General features: G+C 43.5%; 1 protein-coding gene across 3 annotated transcripts in view; it reads right to left on the bottom strand.

The window, feature by feature from the left end:
* Window positions 1–2,106: 2,106 nt before the first annotated feature.
* ccdc47 (coiled-coil domain containing 47) overlaps window positions 2,107–18,847 on the bottom strand; it is a 53,637-nt gene continuing 36,896 nt past the window's right edge. For 2 of the 3 annotated variants that reach the window (XM_069905162.1, XM_069905163.1), the window contains 5 exons: window positions 15,966–16,051; window positions 13,021–13,079; window positions 11,944–12,053; window positions 8,992–9,159; window positions 2,107–2,790 (listed from right to left, as the gene is read on the bottom strand). In XM_069905162.1, coding sequence (XP_069761263.1) covers window positions 2,479–2,790; window positions 8,992–9,159; window positions 11,944–12,053; window positions 13,021–13,079; window positions 15,966–16,051 — 735 coding nt within the window. In that variant the 3' untranslated portion in view covers window positions 2,107–2,478. Of the gene's footprint in view, window positions 2,791–4,722; window positions 5,602–8,991; window positions 9,160–11,943; window positions 12,054–13,020; window positions 13,080–15,965; window positions 16,052–18,847 lie in introns of those variants that run through there. The other variant, XM_069905164.1, reaches the window with a different exon arrangement.

Raw genomic sequence — 18,847 nt, 5'->3', positions numbered from 1 at the left:
CCCCCCGCCGGCCCCCCGCCGGCCCCCCGCCGTCCCCCGGCCGGTCCCCCCGCCGGCCCCCCGCCGGCCCCACGCCGGTCCCCCCGCCAGCCCCCCGCCGTCCCCCGCCGGCCCCCCTCCGGCCCCCCGCCGGTCCCCCGCCGTCCCCCGCCGGTTCCAGAGACGCCACCATCTTGGGCGTTGAGGCCGCGGCTGCGGGATTTGAAATAAATCGACCGTGAACAGGCGTGCGGAGCTGACGGCAGTGGGACTGGGCGGCGGTTGGACCCTGCGAGGGAGTTCTGTGTCTCCGCTCCGTTGTAGCAGCTCCGGCATGTTTGCTCAAGCTCACGACCTGCACTGGGAGTCCAATCATCTCCTATCGTCAACTGCCTTCTGGACTGAACCGAAGCCCACCAGATCAAAGACAGCAGGACGTTCACCACCCCCTCCGCAGTCACCCTGACTGTCCCATTGCCCTGTCCTCAGGTCTCTCTCCACAGTGAAGGACCTTGCCCGTCTCCCCCCCTCATCAAACCTCCTTCATGTTATCTACCAGAGTTAACTCCTGTCCCCCTTTGCTCCTTTTAGCTTGCTCCTCAGGTCCCAATACTCTGGATTCCAGCTGATTCTACCTGCCTCCAACCTCCTTCCTGATCTTGAATTTTCCTTCTCTACATTTGACTTCCTCATCTCTGAATGAGCCCCACCATGGCCTTTCTGCACTTGTTGAACTGTGTGTCTCCTGGTCTGCTCACCAAACCAGCCCTATCCTGGCATCTTGGCACACATGACAATAAACTTGGACTGCAGCTGTTTGCTTATCATTTGGGTCCTTTGTGAATAAAAAATTCGGGTTTTTATAAAGTAGACACAATGACTGAGACTCGCATTTAATTCCATGATGCACCTATTTAATCCAAGCTGTTGAGGTGATTCAGGGTTGATTTTTTCTGAAATCAGTCCAATATGCAAAATCAGGACATTAATTCTGTGCCCAATTCCAAGACAGAACTCTCCTCACAGGGCAGCTAAACGAAGTTGCACTAATGGAAGTTGCTTTGAGATTGGAATACATTTCAATTAACCGGTAATTTATTTACTCGAGGAGCAAAATTCAAACAAGATCGGAGGTCAGTGTGGAGGGTGATTAAAACTGCTGAGATCACTGGGGGCTCTCTTCCTCTATCGATGATATCTGCAGGGAGTGGGGCTCAAAGAGAGCTCAGGGAATCAACGAGGACCCTGACCATCCAGCCCGCAGTATTGTTGAGATTTTACCTTCAAACAAGTGTACGGGCGCGTAAAAACCAGGGCCGTCGGGCTGGTAAACAGCTTCTTCCGAGAGGCGGTGAAACGATTGAACAATTCTAGAAACTCATCAATTATTTTTATGTTTATTTTGGGCTTCTATGTCTACATTTGGTTTGTGTGTGTGCACTACGGTCTGGAGATGCAATGTTTCATATGGTTGTACATGTGGAATTTGATGGCAATACATTGGAATCCAGAATTACACATGATATAACTTGTTAGCAAGTACCCAAAGTTGAATCTTTCTAAGAAGGTTCCGGCAACAGGAGAATATTTCCCAAAGTCAACCTACTTCCTCCTAATCAGAATCAGCACGTTTTGTAGACAGCTTTGACTCTCCTGGTCCCAATAAGAACTCATCACTCAGGGAGAGTGGGCAATGCAGCAAGGTTAGGACATTGTTGAAACACCACATAGCTAATCCATGCTGTTAAGGTAGACAGGACTTGGAATACTGAATTCCATTCAGAAAATGCTGGAAATATCACACATGGGGAGAATATTAATGCTTTTATTTATTGGGGGTGTTCGATCTATTAGGTGTATTAAATGGAGTGTTTGATCCATCATTACGCAGAAGCCCCTGTTTGAAGCATTGTTACCATCTTGCCTTGAGTATTCTTAAGGAACCAAGTGGCACATGTGATGGCATCAAATTTTAAAGGAAGGTAATTGACTCAATTATCCATCTCACGTTGCCAATGTCTGATACTATATAGCTTCATGTTAATATTTCTACCACTTGCTGTTTATCAGAAGTGATGAAAATTAATTCAGTTTACCAAATAAAGCCAGAACTACATAACACGAGACTTTTATTCTAATATAAAAGTTTTTTTATTAAGTCCATGCTTACCACACACATACCATGATAGATTCAATAATTATCCCTTTACTTAAATAAACTCAAGAATGAAAAGATTCTGCTTGCTGCCTCCCTCTTTTAATCTTGTGTTTCTCTGCAGTACTGGATTAAAATGGCAGATACAATGCATGGAATACCAGAAGAGATCTCAGTGCAAAATGACAAAGGGCTTAGGCTTCCCCCAGAATATAGATTTGTCAAGGCTGCACCCCCTGCAGATGAAGGTTGCAAGACTGGATCCAAATGCAAAGGGAATTTCCTTTCCCTCAATGTACAAGAGGAAATGTACTTGGCCACATTAGCAGAATAGATTTACAGATTCATCCCAAAATGCAGTTGAGTTTGTCAGCTCTTCCCTCTCCCGTAAATACATGAACTCCTTGGAGGATCACATTTTTTGACACCTCTCCCAGGAACTCTGTATATATGGATGCAGATTCGGAATTTGATATTGGATGACCAAAGAAGCCACTGAAGATCCCACCTGCTCTGTGAGGCTTTTGGAGAGAAGGTACCAGTAAGGTCAGCTGAGATTTGCTTGTGCAGTGCTCAAGATTAAATTGGTTCAATTGATCTAATGTGGAGACAGATGCATTGGCATCATGCCATCTGAACCCCATGTCACGGCAGGTCTGGAAGACAGGGTTTAAATATATTTTAGTATTTGGTTAAACAGTTTCTTGCTTATTTTATAAAAATCTGGAACCATGGCATGAGTAGCATGTGCAAAATTCAGACTCCAGGGAGTGTTGAGCCACTGAGGAGCAACATGAGGAAGAACCTGTTCATGTGTACGATAGAAATCTGGAACTCTGACAGGGCAGGAAATGAGAATGTGTGGCAAGGAAAATAATTTTTCAATGCAACATGGTTTTGGAGTGCACTATTCACAAGTGCAGGAGAAACTCGGCTGGTTGCACAGCATCCAGAGGAAGTAAAAATCAATTAACGTTTCAAGCCCGGGTCTTTCATTCTCGACAAAGAGCTAAGGCCCAAAATGTTGATCGACTTTTACTTCCTCTGGATGCCGCGTGGCCTGCTGAATTTCCCCAGCACTACTTGACCCCAGAATCTGCAGAATTTCTTGTTTGGGAGAAACAGAGTTTAGGAGAGAATTACTCAGATAAAAGGAGAGTCAGGAGTCTTAATGATGCAATTAAAATTTCAACTCAGTAACATCTCAAATAAAGAGCAGATTCTATTTTTAAAAATAATGTACTGTTGCAGGGGATTGGATTTTTGAATCCTGTCCTGCGAAGCACGTTGCAAAGGCTGTATTTTTAAATTAATTTACAACACGAGGTGGAAGCTGATTCCAGCCTAATTGACTATCAACCCCAAACGATTTTGGAGGGTGGGAGGAAACCGAAGCAACCGGGGAAAACCCATGCAGGTCACAGGGAGAAAGTTCAGACTCCTTTCAGACAGTGCCAGATTCAACCCTGGGACACTGGCCCTGAACTAGCATCGCACTGACCACTAGGCCAACTGTGCCGCCCAGAATAGATTACGCGATGACTTCCAAAACATTCATTCCCCAACAGTCCAGGGGCAAATATATCATATTGATGTTAAGCCACTGAGTTAATGGCTGAAGTTGAGGAGCAGGCTGAATGATCAATACGCTTCAGCAAGGTGACACATCTCAGCAAGCTGCTACTGAACATGAAGATAATCCGACATAGATCAGCAAACAGTTCTGGTATGCAGATATGCAGTCAGTAGCCAAGTCCTACAGTAAACCTTGAATGTGGATGATGTCTGGCCACTGGCATTGGTATTCCAAAATAACATTGGGATTACTGGTGGAAGTTACAAAGCAGCAAACACAGTCTTTGGAAGGAAGAAGAACTGCAATGCTGACCCGAGATTTCAGCTCCCGCTCCTTTCCCCACACCAGATACTTCAAGATGAAAGCCAGGCCAGTACCGACTGGATTCAGAACACATCTATTAGCACTTGGAAGACTTTTTGAAAATCTATGCCATTATGTTAGTTGCTGTGGAGCTGTCTGCAGCCAGCAGTTGAATCAAATGCTTCGCAGCTGTTCTCCAGTATCCAGAATCAAACTTTGCTTGCCTTTGTTGGTCAAGTGCAGAGGGCTGATCCAGCATCTCGCTAATGCCTGGGGTGAATAAAAGGACAGGTTCCAAAGCCTTTAAGCTGATGATTTACAGCCATAAGTACATTCTACAGTTCTCATCACATGACCCTTGCTAAATCCCTACACTCTGTGACAGGAGGAACCAGTACCATTGCAGAACACGCATAGGCTAGCATGTGTGGGCTGCTTGTTGGTAGATTGCCAGGAAACTATCATACCTTTAGCTTGGAGATGGCCACGCACTGGAGTGAACAGAGGAGAATGCTCCTTGCTGGCCACAGATTCACTGTTAGATCGTTAGAGGGGGGCAAGCACAGTCCAAGTGGCAGCAACTGCCCCCTCCCCCCCACTTCCATTCTCTTCCCAAGTACAAGCCCACCTTTGGAACAGATTATGCGCTAAGGTGTATTTTGGAACAATGTCCACTCTTTAGAATTAAACCAGTTACTCACACTACATGGAGGTTTGATCACCTGTTTATTGTGTCAGTTCAGTGAAGACTTGCCTGATCTCCAAGTGTGAGTTGAATTCCTGGGAAGTGCAAAGGTAGTGAAGAGGCAGAGATGAACAGGAATGCTCAGAGGCAGAAACCCAGGTAAATGCTACCTCTCTAGTGCAGGAACGACAGGAGTTTTCTCATTACGGCCCTCTCCAAGTGACTGAAGCTTCTTGGATCTTTGCCCAGTAATCCTGATGTGAATTGTTTTGAATCATCGAGATGGAGCCACACCCTTCAAAGACATCACATTGCTGCATCATTTTGTTTGGGACAGAACCAAGTTACCACTCAGCTCACACACTGACCCTTGTAGTTTAGTTTTGATGGCCATTCACATTCAATTAAACCTGCTTGGGGCTCTTCTCTAAATAATTCTGAACCTGCAGGAGGCAATGATAACCATCTGAAAACGACAGGGTGAGACCAGCGACCCTCTGAAGCGCTGATTGATCCCATTGCATGCTCTGTGACACAAATGGCCAAACCATCCGCCCAAATGCCATGCCTGTCCATGGCACCTTACAGGACATAAAACGGCTTTCATGCAGAATTGAGGGCAAAAAGTAGAGCAAGAGAAAAGAAACATAAACAAGTCCAGATTGTCCAAGAACAGCATAAATGGAACGGGTTGTATAAACTGCAGATCGATTACTCGAGTGCCCTGAGTTTTTCCATTAAAATCAAACATTCCAATGTGATGTGGTCTGCTTTTCCAGGCAGCACCCCCATCTCTCCCAACCCCTGGTTATTTGGTGGCTTCTACATCGCTTTCACTTTGATCTGTTTCATCTTCATCTGCCGCTTCTCCTGCTTCTTCTGCTCACGACGGAGAGCGGCCTCCTGCGAGGAATAGGAAACAATTAAAGTGTGTGAGGGGGGAAAACTTGCAACCAATTGGCCGTGGGTCACTGAGGGCTGCAAGTTCCTCCCACTTTGGAGAGTAATGATCAGCCTGGAGATATACTGAGGGAGTGCAACACTGCTGAAGTCCTTACTCTCCTCAATCCCTTGGCATGATTTGACGATGAATTCCTCCGTTCCTCTTCCACATGCTGCCACCATTCATTCCTCAACCTTCACTTACCAGGACACCACCAACACAAGACGTCAATATGTGTAAACCTACAACCACATTTCTGAAATGATAAAAGTGGCCCAAGGCTATCAACGGGATCGTCTAAATATTGCTTTTATTCTCTTTTTAACTAAAGCAAGGCTGCATTCTTTGGAATAAAGACAGAAGATTAATGTTGGGGGTTTGATTAGTGTTTGCAGATTGGTCGGCACTGTTGATAGCCAAGAGTCACACAGCAGCCCTGCTGACCTTTTCACATTGGCTACAGGACAATATTGATGAGTTGATAAGATGGTTAGAGTAACGGCAAATAGAGTGTATTCCTGATAAGGGTGAGGTGAAGCATTTGGGAGCAAAAGTTGAAGGTGGAAATTCAGGAAATAATGAGGAACAAAGAGGCTTTGATGTGCATGTTGAAGGATTGCTGTCCAGGGGTGAAGAATGCAGCATGGGCACCGAATATCAGAGCAAGGGGTTATGGACGTACCTGGGACTTGATTATGAGGTGCATAGAGAGCTGGATGGCAAGAAACATTACTCATCACTGTTGTAAACCAGGACACTAAATTAAATTGTTCATTGAAATACAATAAAAAAAAACATTATGCGTTATCCAAGCAAATCAACTCGTACTTAAGTCAGGACATTAGGTTGTGCAAATGAAAATTTGCACATCAGGGTAAAATGTTACAGAGAATTAGTTCAGTTAAAACAGTGAAAGGGCTTGATCACTTTGCCAATGAGAGATCTGTCAAGGTTTAAGGTGTAGGCTTTAAATACATAGGTTTAGAATGGGGGAGTGGTTGGTTCAGAGGGGATCTGATGAAGAATTTTTTCAGACAGATGGTGGTTGGAATCTGGAACTCACTGCATGAGAGTACACTAGAGGCAGAGACCCTCCCAACATTTGAGAACTATCTGGATAAGTAAAAGGTACAGAAAATGGGATTAGTATCAATGAGTGCACGATGGTCGGCAAGGATAGAATAGGCTGAAGGGTCTTCATCTGTGCCATGCAGCTTCCATCAAATACAGGAAGCCTCCAGCGGGTCAGACAGAATCTGCTGAAGAAGACAATGAATCTGTCTCTCAGGTTGAAGATTCTTCGAACTGGGAACCAATGTGTTCTCTCTTTTCCAGTTCAGATGCGATCGGAAATGGTAACTGTTTTTCGCTCCACACCTGCTGAATATTTTTATTTCAAGTTTCCAGAAGCTGCATTTTATTTTACTGGTGCATTTGCTGAGAATCGATTGATTATTACCAGCTACATTTAGTGTTAGAAAGAGCCACTTGCACATCCAAGAGGAAAAAATGGGCAGAGCTCAGAGATACAAATTAATTTACGAAAAGCTGACTCCTCTACTTCAGTATCTTCACTGGCCTTTATAGGAGTGATGCCTTTTGTTCACCTTCACTCTGCCGCGAGCCACAGTGTGCTTGGCTCATGAACGCCTAGCAATTTCTTTTGTCAAATTCCTATCAGTATGGAAGTGTCGCTTTCTTAAAAGTACCTTCCTGTAGATGAGACAAAGCCCAGTTTTCTGAATGGGATTTAAAAGATCTGAAGGCATCATTGAAAGGGGGATTTGGGTTCTTTAAAGTATCATAGTCAATATTCCTCAGTCAAAAGACCATTTACTGCTTGTGGGAACTTACATGACACAGACATAGATTGAAGAACATTCAAGTATGTATTGCCAGCATCCACCTGGCATCCACCCAGATTACAACTATGCTGGAAAGGTTACAACCGAATCATTCCCTTCACCCCTCACAGGGAGCATTACTGCAACTCACTGGGGCTTCCGCAATAGTATCTTCCAAATTCACAAACTCCAAACATCAGGGAAAGAACCGAGGCTGTGGAAATCCCATTGCTTTCATGTTACAGAACACCCTGAATTGGTAAAATCAGAGAGATGTTAGGGGAACTCGCCCAGTCTCGCTGTGTCCATAGCGAGTAAAGATATATTACTGACTTTTCGGGCCTGATTAGGTTGCCAAGTCCAAATCGTTGCATGCCCTCCCCAATAAAACCAAGAGGGCATCTGCAGTAGACTGAGACAATGGCTTGACAACTCATTCACAATGACAGGTATAGAAGGGCAATCATCGTTTTAATTTTCAGTGATATACTGAACAGGATGGCCTCGCCTAATATACACACACTAATGAGAGGTGAACAGTAAACTGATGCAAATTATACTGTGGCTCTTGCAAGAAGTCAAGGGTTAACACAGTATCAGATCAGGAAGGCCAAGTGGATCAGAGGCTTCAATCCAATAATCTTAGTTATATTTGAACCCAGGCCTGAGAAATGACACCAGACATATCTTCCCCTCTCCTCCTTTCACAAGGACTGTTCCTTCTGTGACTCCCTCATCCACTTCTCCTTCCCCACCCGTGACCACAGAAGATGCTCCAGTTGTGCCCACACCTCCTGCCTCTCTACTATTCTGGGCCCCAAATGGTCTTTCCAAGTGAAGCCACACATCACTTATGAATCTGCAGGGATCATCTACTGCATCTGGTGCTCCTGCTGTGGTCTCCTCTACATTAGAGAGATGGATGTGGACTGGGAGATCCCTTTATTGAGCTCTGTCTGCTGCAATAGTGTGGATCTCCCAGTGGCCACCCATTTCAATTCTAAATCACATTCTCTTGCCAAGATGTCTGACCATGGTCTCATGCACTGACAGGCTGAAACCACCAACAAATTGGAGGAACACCACCCCGCCTTCCTTCTGGACACCCTCCAACCAGATAACATTAACATTTGATTTCTCCAGTTATCTTTGAAAGCCAGCTCCCCATCTTCTTTCCCCCTGTCTCCTTTCCTCTTGCTCTGTCTTTCTCTCTCTCCCCTTTTCCTTCAGTCTCCTTTCACAGAGCCAAAATCAATTCCCATCATTTCTCTGTTGGTCGTTCTCTTCCCCCTTTCTTTCCCCAGTCTTTATTCAGACACCTGTTTTTTCACTCACACCTTGAGGAAGGGCTCAGGCCCGAAACGCTGGTAATACATCTCTACCTCTTACTGGATGCTACAAGACTGGCTGAGTCTCTTCAACATGTGTGTTTTGACCGAGAAATGAAAGGCCAATATCTATGCGATGTGCCAGACTAAACTAGGTCACCTCAGGATTATTTCGTACCTCAAGCCTGCGTTGTTTCTCCGGGTCCTCCTCATTCATGATCCTTTCTTTCTCGGCTCGTTTTTTCTCCTCCCTGCGTATCTGAGCAGCTTCCTGACGCTGTGCATGCGTCATCTTTAGAAAGTTCTCCTCCACACGAGCACGATTTTTATCAGCTTTCTGCTTACCCTGTTTCAGAGAGATTGAATGCACTGTCATCTGTGCAGTCACGCGTGTTGCATTGAAGACTGAGGGGAAGAAACAAGGATAGCAAAGGGAAGAGCAGTGTATGGATCAGAGGAGAGAACGGAGTTTAGAGAAATTTCATGTCAGTTCTGTACAAAGTGAAGGGAGCAAAATTTAGGGGAGACATTAGGAGTAAATGTCCCCTCATTGTGAAGCTAGGGGCTTTTCTCTGGAGTGATGATGGATTAATAGAGCAATCGGAGATTAGGATGAGGGGCTTGCATAGGGTGCACAGCCAGTGCCTTTTTCCAGGGGCAATAACTAATACAAGAGGACATCTGTTTAAGGTGAGTGGAAGAAAGTGTTGAGGTAAGTTTTTTTTTTACACTGAGTTGTGGGTGCCTGAAATGTATTGCCAGGGATGGGTGGTGGAGACTGGAACATTAGGGGAATTTAAGAGACTCTTAGACAGGTACATGGATGAAAGAACGGTAGAGGGTTATGAGGTAGGGAGAGTTTAGTCTTTAGGTACATGTGTGTCGGCACAATATTGTGGGCTGACAGAATAACTCACATGCTCGTCAAACCATTAGCCAGCTGGCCATTGAGTTGTACAGCAATGGAAACAGGTCATGTGCCCATGTCCAAGCTGAACAGTGGCACACACCTGCATTCATCCCATTCACCACCACTCAGTCTGTTGCCTTCAATGCTCAGCAACTCAAGTGCACAGATCGTTTGCTGCCCCAGCTCGTTCCCTGGTTATTCTTCTGACTTCAGTATATATGAAACACCTGGATTTACCTTATTCCTGTTGCCCATTGATGTTTCATGACTTCTCTTTGTCTTCCCAATTTCCCTTCAGAGGATCTAACTGCACTTTTGTATTTTTGAGTTGTGCATCAACGTCAATAAGGGCTGTTGTACAAATGTCTCTGTAGAAAAGGTCCACTCCTCACCAGTGATAGAGTTCTCAATGGTGACATGCAGGCCCTTCTACTTACCCAGGGAATTCACAGACACTCTGATCACAGCACTATCTGTTCCTCCTTCTGCGAATGCTGGGAAAACATTGAAAAAACTCTATGGGGCCATCTGTTAAGCCCAGGCAGCTCACTCTGATGGTTGTAGGATTGTTGCTGGTGACTTCAATTAAGTCAACTTAAAAACAGTCCTGCCAAAAACAAGCAACTAGAGCAGAGAATATCTTTGATCCAGTCCACACCTATGTCCCTGGAACGAACAAGGCTGCCCTTCCACCTAGACCATATATCCAATTCTGCTAATCCCTGCAAGCAGACCACTATTTAAACGAGTCAAACCAGTTCACAGAGAGTTCAGGACCTGGTCAGATGAAGCCACAGCAGGACTGGAGTGGATTCAGGGAGGTGGCCACCTATGATCACCACATCAACATTAAGTATATGAGCTCAGTGACCAGCTACATAGGCAAGTGCATTAAGGATGTTATGGTAATCAAACGGCAGCCGGGGCAAATTAGAAACCATGACTAGATATGGAGGTTTGTGCATTGCTCAGAGCTTGTGACACTGCCTTCAGATCAGGTGACAAGATCGCATTCCGATCCGTAACGGGTGGACTCTCCTGTGCAATCAGGAAGGCAAAATGTGGGTACTCACAGAAAATTCTGACACCTTTGTGACACCAGCAATATGTGGTGCATATGGCAGGATTTTCAAGCCATAACTGACGATAAGTCAACCCTGTGACACTGACGCCTCCTTTCCTGACAGGGTGAATACCTTCTACACACGGTTCAATGAGAAAAACAGTCTGATACCAAAGAAAGTCTCGCCTACCTCTGAAGAACAGGCACCCTGCATAGCCACAGCTGAGGTGAGGAGGATCCTATCTAGGGTGAATCCATACAAAGCAGCAGGACCAGACCACATATCTGGCTGGGGGCTAAAGGACTGTGTGGACCAACTGACGGGGGTCGTAACGGACATTTTCAGCATCTCACTGTATCAGTCCATTGTCCTCATAGGATTCAAGGCAGCCATATTCATCAAGGGAGCAATGGCAACTGGATTAAATGACTACCAGCATGTGGCACTGACCTCTGCAATCATGAGGTAGTTTGAATTATTGTAATGGAATGCATCAAACAGCACCTTCCAATGACATTGGACCAATTCCAGTTTGCCTACCGGCCAAACAAGTCCACAGATGATGCTAAAGCCCTAACCCTCCACTCTGTCCTGACCCACCTAGAGAACGATGCCTCGTCTACCACACTGCCGTGCACTGACATGAGCTCAATGTTCAACACAATCATACCTCAGAGGCTGGTAGATTAAATGTCCTTGCAGGGACTCAATACACAACTCTGCAAATGGATTCTAGACTTCTTGACAGAAAGGCTACAATCAGGCCAGGCTGTCAGCAAGATCTCGTCCCAACACCTCAGGGCCATGTGCTCAGCCTGCTACTGTTCACGTTGCTGACTCATGTCTGGACTGCCAGATTCAATTCAAACAGAATCATCATTTGTGGATAATACAACAGTAGCTGGCTCAGTGGTAACAATAATGAGTCAGCTTACATAGAGGAGGTTGGAAGGCTTGGAAAGTGGTGAGAGAACAACCCGGGACTCAATGTGGACAAGACAAAGGCGATGTCAACAATATTGCCATCCTAGATGTTAATTAAACCTTCAAGTGTCTCTACCTGAACAGTTAGACTTCTTACATAAAGTAGACGCAACAGATGTTTGTTGAGCGATTTTGACCAGACACGAGCAAAGATGATATATTGTCTTATTACCTCTCTGTTGAGGCGATATTTCTTTGCCTTATCAATGCTGTAAATAACCATGTTCATTAACGGCAACAAAGACTCCATGTCCTTCGGATAAGTGTTGCCGATTCCAGGCACTGCAGAGGAACAGACACAGGACCTGATTTCAGTTACCTGATCAATCAATAACGCATGGAATAGATGAAACTGTCAGGTTTAATCTCTGGACAGGGCTAACCGAGCCTTCCACATTCTTCTACATCACTGGCTGATGTGTATTTTTTTCTATCATTCATTGTGAAGACACTGTAACATTTTACTAAATGTTAATGCTTCAGTTAATTAATTAAATAACTGCATTCAAATTAAAAACAAAAGTATTTTAAAGATTATTTAAATTGATTTAATCCATATTTAAACATCATTTTAAATCTATGGACAGTTGAAATAAGAATCAGGTGTATTGTCACGAACGTGTCACGAAATGTGTTGTTTTTTTGGCAGCAGTATTGGGTGATATAGATACAAAAATGCAATAAATTACAGTTCCATCAATACAATATTTAAAATAATTATTGAAAAAAGTAAAGTGGTGTCTATAGATTCATGGTCCATTCCGAAATTTGTTGATGGAGTGAGAGAGTTGTCTATCAGGACAGTGCAGGGTTCGAACCCAGCAGCAGCTGCCCGAGGCCTAGCTGCTCAGGCATCACACTGCTTCACAGGAAGGCTGCCTGGAGAGACTTGGAATTTGATTAGATGTGTTGGTAGCCAAAGATTATTGCAACTGCAGCAATTGTATTTGCTCTGGGCAGGGGAGGTTAATCCAGGCCTTGGGCTGGGTCCAATGCTGTCTCTCCAGGGCATCAGCATGCTGCTTCTCAAAAGACTGAAATTCAGTTATCATTCTTTGTGTTTTATAGGATGGCTATTTTCGGCCCCCATAATTCCCAAAGCCTCTCCAACCCATTCACAAACAGCAGGGCAGTGTTGACAGCAGTCTGGAAGCATAAGCACGCATTTCATCTCTAAATCCAGAGGAGCAGAGGCTCACTCCCACTCTCGTGAATCACTAACAATAAAAATGATCCATCAGAGACTTACCATTAAATGTAAACAGTAGTGTCTTTTTAGTGTCAGGCAGTTTGAGGGGTTGACCCTCTCTGAACAGAAAGAAAAGAGACATTCAGCAATTTTTAAAGAGGTACCACCACAATTTTAATCTGACTATTCAGAATTACAGACGATTCTGCACTGGTAGAGAGTAAATAAATGACATAAATCGTGGATTTTAATGTGGCCCACGAGAAACCACTCCTCACTACCTCTCCATCCCAAAACTTGGAAGAAACACGTCATATTTTCAAAGGCCAAATATGCAAGGCAACATTCCACTTTTTATTAGAGTCCACCTCATTACGTTTACTTTTGTAATGACATGGACTATAGGACTATAAACGTAATGAAGTTTAGTATATTTCATCACATTTCCTGACTGTCAGATGCAGATTTTGGTCAATCAGAAAACTTCTGTACTTTCCATCTCTAAATACTGAGCATCAGTAAGGAATGGGTTTGATGCCAAACAAGCCTTAACCTGCACAAAGAAATAACTGACATAAAGCAATTCAATGAAGGAGAGGCGATATCCATAGCCTGAAATACACAGATCATGGAAGGCATCTTTACAACTATGTGTTTCTGGCAGCTTGCCAAAATATTTTCAGATCATTAAGTGGTGAAAATAAAACATTTTGGCTCTGAATGAATCCAAGTTCCAGGGCTTCACAGAACCACTAAAACTGTAGAGCAGGGGTGTCAAACTCAAATTCACAGAGGGCCAAAATTAAAAACTTGGACTAAGTCGAGGGCCGAACTAAATATTTATTGAAAATTTCAACAACATCTGCATGTTTTCTCTTCTTTCAACATATGTAATGTTAAACTTTAGGATATAACTTTAGGAGGATAATGTTACAGGTCAGGAGTAGGTAGCTCAAGTTCACCCTTTGCTTGACCTGAGGGAAACCTAGTTGGTCCCTGTGGAGATGTAGTCAGCATTCACAGGCTGTGTCCATTTTGGCCTGCATCAGGACTCAGCATTTCCTGCTCACTCCTCAGGCTCTAGGCCTCTATTCACCCTCGAACCACCATCCCTCTACCTGACCAGTCCTTTACCCAACCTCTACTCACCCCTCACTCCACTCGCTCTGCCTCTACCCACCCCATCCTATACACGCCCCTCGACTGCCTCTCCCCTCAACCTGTTCCTCCCTCTACCCGTCTCTCACCCTCTAATCACCCCTCCCCTACTCGCCCTGCCCCTCCCCTTTTACCGTTTCCCTATCCACCCCTCCTTCCACTCATCCCTCCCTCTAACTGCCCCTCGCACCACCATAACTTCCCCTGCCCATTACTCCTCACCTACGCCCTCTGCCCACCCCTGCTTACCCCCCCACTCAGGCCCAGCGCGCTGCCGATCAGCCTTTGCGGAACAGCGGGGGCCGTGCGCAGCCTGCCATGTCCGTCGCGCCGACAGGAAATCACAGGCGCTCGCCAATCCGCCGCACCGCTCGACAGGTGGGAGAAGTGACTGGTTGTGCGGGGAGCCTTCCAACTGGCTTGCCGGCTGATGACATCGACAGACTTCTCGTGTTACAATTTTGTTTTCCCCGTTCTCAAACTTTGCACGGTCAACCTGCAACACTCTTGCTCCCTCCGCGTCCCGTGGATCTGATGCCCGGGTGTTGTTAGGATTCCCAGCAGAAGGTTTGTGGAACTTTACCATTCTGGATTCCTTTTTGAGAATATTCTGACCATCTTTTAAGGGGGGTGGTTTTAGGGGGGAGGGGATAGTTAGGGGGTGGGGAAGGATGTGCAATGAAGGGGGAGGATGGTGGGGGTGACAAAAAAACAGCATCGGCTCTCGCTGCAGGGCGGGCCACCTCTAATACATTTTTGAAATGATCTTGCGGGCCAAATATAATTGGCCCGCGGGCCAGAACTTGACATGTGTGCTGTAGAGACTGGAATCTTGGGCGCACAATAAGATGCTGGAAGAACTCAGCAGGTTTGGCAGCATCCATGAGTGAAATGATCAGTCAGTGGTTGGGGTACTTTAATGAAAATGAAGTAGAAAGGGTGATATCAAGATTATCAAGGGGGAAAGAAAAAAAGCAAGGGGAAGAAGCTGGCGAGTGGCAAAGAAGTGATAGGGCTTTGGACAGAGGTGGAATGGAGGAGTGACAGGTAGAGTAGAGACCACTGAGGGTGGGGAGGGGAAATTGGAGAGAAAAATAAGAATGGAAGTAGGTGAAGAAAAATATGGAAAATTGGAACCAGCTGGAGGTAGTGGTTATCTAAAAATTAGAAAAACTTATATTCGTACTGATGAGTTTAAAACTGCCCAAGAGGGGATGATATCATAGCAATAGATGAGGTCAATGACAAGGAATGGTTGATAATTCAGAGACAAGCTTAGATGCACAGACAGAGCAGAGGGGTTTGGCGAAGTCGTCATCCAATCCGATTCATTGATGAAAAGGAAGCCAGCCACTCTGAGTACACTAATGCAGAAGACCACACATCATATTCCTCCTGGCCAGCGTTAAACCCAACGGCTAATGAGGTAAACCCCGGCCTACCTTTCTCTGTATCTTCCTCTTAATTCCTCCCCCCTCCTTCCAGCAATCTCTCTCTACCTGTCTCTTCACCTCTCCCACTTGCTGTTCATTACCCTATCATCTCTAAGATTCTCCCCAACTTCTCCCCTTTTCTTTTCCCTTGATATCACCCCTTTAGTCTCAATAGAGTCCTGACATGAAATGTTGACTGACCATTTCTACCCAAGGATGCTACTGATTTCTTTCCAGCATCTCATTGAGATTCTACGACCTTGCCCCACTCCAGTGCACACCACATCACAAGTTCTAACTCAGAAAGTATTCCCTAATTAAAAGTCTGAGAAACAATCTTTACTGAAACAGGATATCTATGATTCTAATGTTACAGTTGGGCACAATATTTATGCAGAAATTCTTGATACATACTCTTGCATAATTTTCATTCCAGAAAACTGGTCCGAGAAATGAACACACTCGATCTTGTCGGCGTGATTTGATAGGAAGTGCACCATCTAGGTTTAGAAAGAAAAGACATTTCAAGTCAAATTTATTGTCATCTGATTGCACAAGTGCAACCTGATGAAACAGCGTTCTCCAGTCCTTGGTGTAAAAATGCGGTTACATAACCAGACATAACACACATAGATACAAACAATACATATGCAGGACAAGTATTTCATCTATACAAATAAATAAATAAATAGTTTCATGGATATGAGAGTCTCGGAGGGTCAGTGTCAGCAGATCCTTTAATTGTTCAGCATTCTCACTGCCTGTGGGAAGAAGCTGTTCCTCATCCTGGTGGTGCTGGCTCTGATCCTCCTGCGGGACTTCTTCTGATACATTTCAGCAAGAAGTGCATCACCCACATCCCTCCAGTAAACATCTGAACAGATCTGCATCATGCAAACAGGACTTTGCTAATACAAACAGAGGCAGCTGGATGGATCTTGACAAGGATTCCGTTTTGCTTTGGGAAGCAGCATTATTTAAAAATGAAGCAAAGTCATGTTTTTTTAAAATAATTTTTTATTTTTCACACTGTGAACCATATCAACCGAAATACATACAAACATTTCCCTCTTAAATATACACAGTGGCATTTTCTCCCATTTTTCCCCCCTACCTTTCCTCCCCCCTTCCCACCCCCCTCCAAACCTATTTAATGTTCAACATAATGGTTGTACCTCTCTGTTAATTTATCTAATGCTATCCTCGGTTGCCCCCCGTTCCATAAAAATTTCCTTATTATTCTCTTTAGTTCATTAAAGAATTTCTCTGTTAAGGGAATTGTTAACAATTGAAATAAGTATTGTATCCTTGGGAAGACATTCATTTTAATGCAATTTACCCTTCCTACCAACGTTAGCGGTAATTCTTTCCAATGTTCTAAGTCTTCCTGCAATTTCTTTATTAGTGGCTGATTATTTAGTTTGTACAGGTGGCTTAAATTATTATCTAACCTAATACTTAGGTATCGGATTGCTTGTGTTCGCCATTTAAATGGTGATTCTTTTTTAAATTCTGTATAATCCGCGTTACTCATTGGCATCACCTCACTTTTATTTGCGTTGATCTTCTACCCCAATATTTCTCCATATTCCTTCAATTTCTGATGTAGTTCTTTTATTGATATTTCTGGTTCGGTTAAGTATACTATGATGTCATCTGCAAATAAACTGATTTTATACTCCTCCTTTATCTTTATCCCTTTTATTTTATTTTCTGTTCTTATCAGTTCTGCCAATGGTTCTATTGCTAAAGCGAACAGTGAGGGAGATAGTGGACATCCCTGCCTAGTTGGCCTACTTAATTTAAATTGGTTCTATACATATCCATTTACTGTTACCTTCGCCAATGGTCCATTAAATAATGCTTTAATCCAATCAATATATTTTTCTGGTAGATTGAACCTCTGTAATACTTTGAATAAATAATTCCTTTTTACCCTGTTAAAGGCTTTTTCTGCATCTAAAGCAACAGCCACTGTTGGCATCTTATTTCCTTGAACTGCATGAATTAAATTAATAAATTTACAGACATTATCCCCTGTTCTTCTTTTCTTAATAAATCCAGTTTGATCTAGTTTTACTATTTTTGGTACACAGTCGGCCAATCTCTTGGTTAATAATTTTGCTTTTATTTTATAATCTGAATTAAGTAGATATATTGGTCGATATGATGCTGGTGTGAGTGGATCCTTCCCCGTCTTTGGTATTACTGTAATTATTGCTGTCTTACATGAATCTGACAAGTTTTGTGTTTCTTCTATCTGGTTCATTACTTCCAGGAGAGGAGGAATTAATAACTCTTTAAATGTTTTATAGAATTCTATTTGGAATCCATCCTCTCCAGGCGTTTTATTGTTCGGCAGCTTTTTTAATATATCCTGAACTTCCTCTATTTCAACTGGTTTTATCAGTTTGTTTTGTTCCTCTTCTTGCAATTTCAGCAGTTCAATTTTAGCTAAAATCTCTTCCATTTTATCATTTTCCCCTCGTTTTCAGTTTGGTATAATTGTTCATAAAATTCCTTAAAGTTCTCATTAATCTCCGTTGGATTATATGTAATTTGCTTTTCCTTTTTCCTTGATGCCAAAATAGCTCTTTTAGCTTGTTCTGTTTTAAGTTGCCAGGCTAATATTTTATGTGTTTTTTTCTCCCAGTTTGTAATACTTTTGCTTTATTTTCATTATGTTCTTCTCCACCTTATACGTTTGTAATGTTTCGTATTTTATTTTTTTGTCCACCAATTCTCTTCATTTTGTTATATCATCTCTTTTTGCTAGTTCTTTTTCTTTACTTACTATCTCCTTTCCAACTGTTCTATTTCCCGATTGTAGTCCTTTTTCATCTTAGTTACATAACTTATTATCTGTCCTCTAATGAAGGCTTTCATTGCGTCCCATAATATAAATTTGTCTTTCACTGATTCCGTATTTATTTCAAAGTACGTTTTAATTTGGCGTTCAATAAACTCCTGCCTTTTAAGTAGCATGGAGTTTAACCTCTATCTATATGTTCTTGGTGGGATGTCCTCCAGTTCTATTACTAATAACAGGGGTGAATGATCAGATAGCAATCTAGCTTTATATTCCGTTTTCCTAACACTCCCTTGAATATGGGCCGACAACAAAAACATATCAATCCTTGAGTATGTTTTATGCCTTCTCGAATAATATGAGTATTCCTTCTTTCTTGGGAGCTGCCTCCTCCATATATCCTTAAGTTTCATTTCCTGCATTGACTTAACCATAAATTTGGCCACTTTATTCTTTTTGCTCATCTTTTGTCCAGTTTTATCCAACA

Source organism: Narcine bancroftii, chromosome 12, assembly GCF_036971445.1.
Source record: "Narcine bancroftii isolate sNarBan1 chromosome 12, sNarBan1.hap1, whole genome shotgun sequence".
NCBI lineage: Eukaryota > Metazoa > Chordata > Chondrichthyes > Torpediniformes > Narcinidae > Narcine > Narcine bancroftii.
This window is presented reverse-complemented; position numbering and strand designations above follow the sequence as displayed.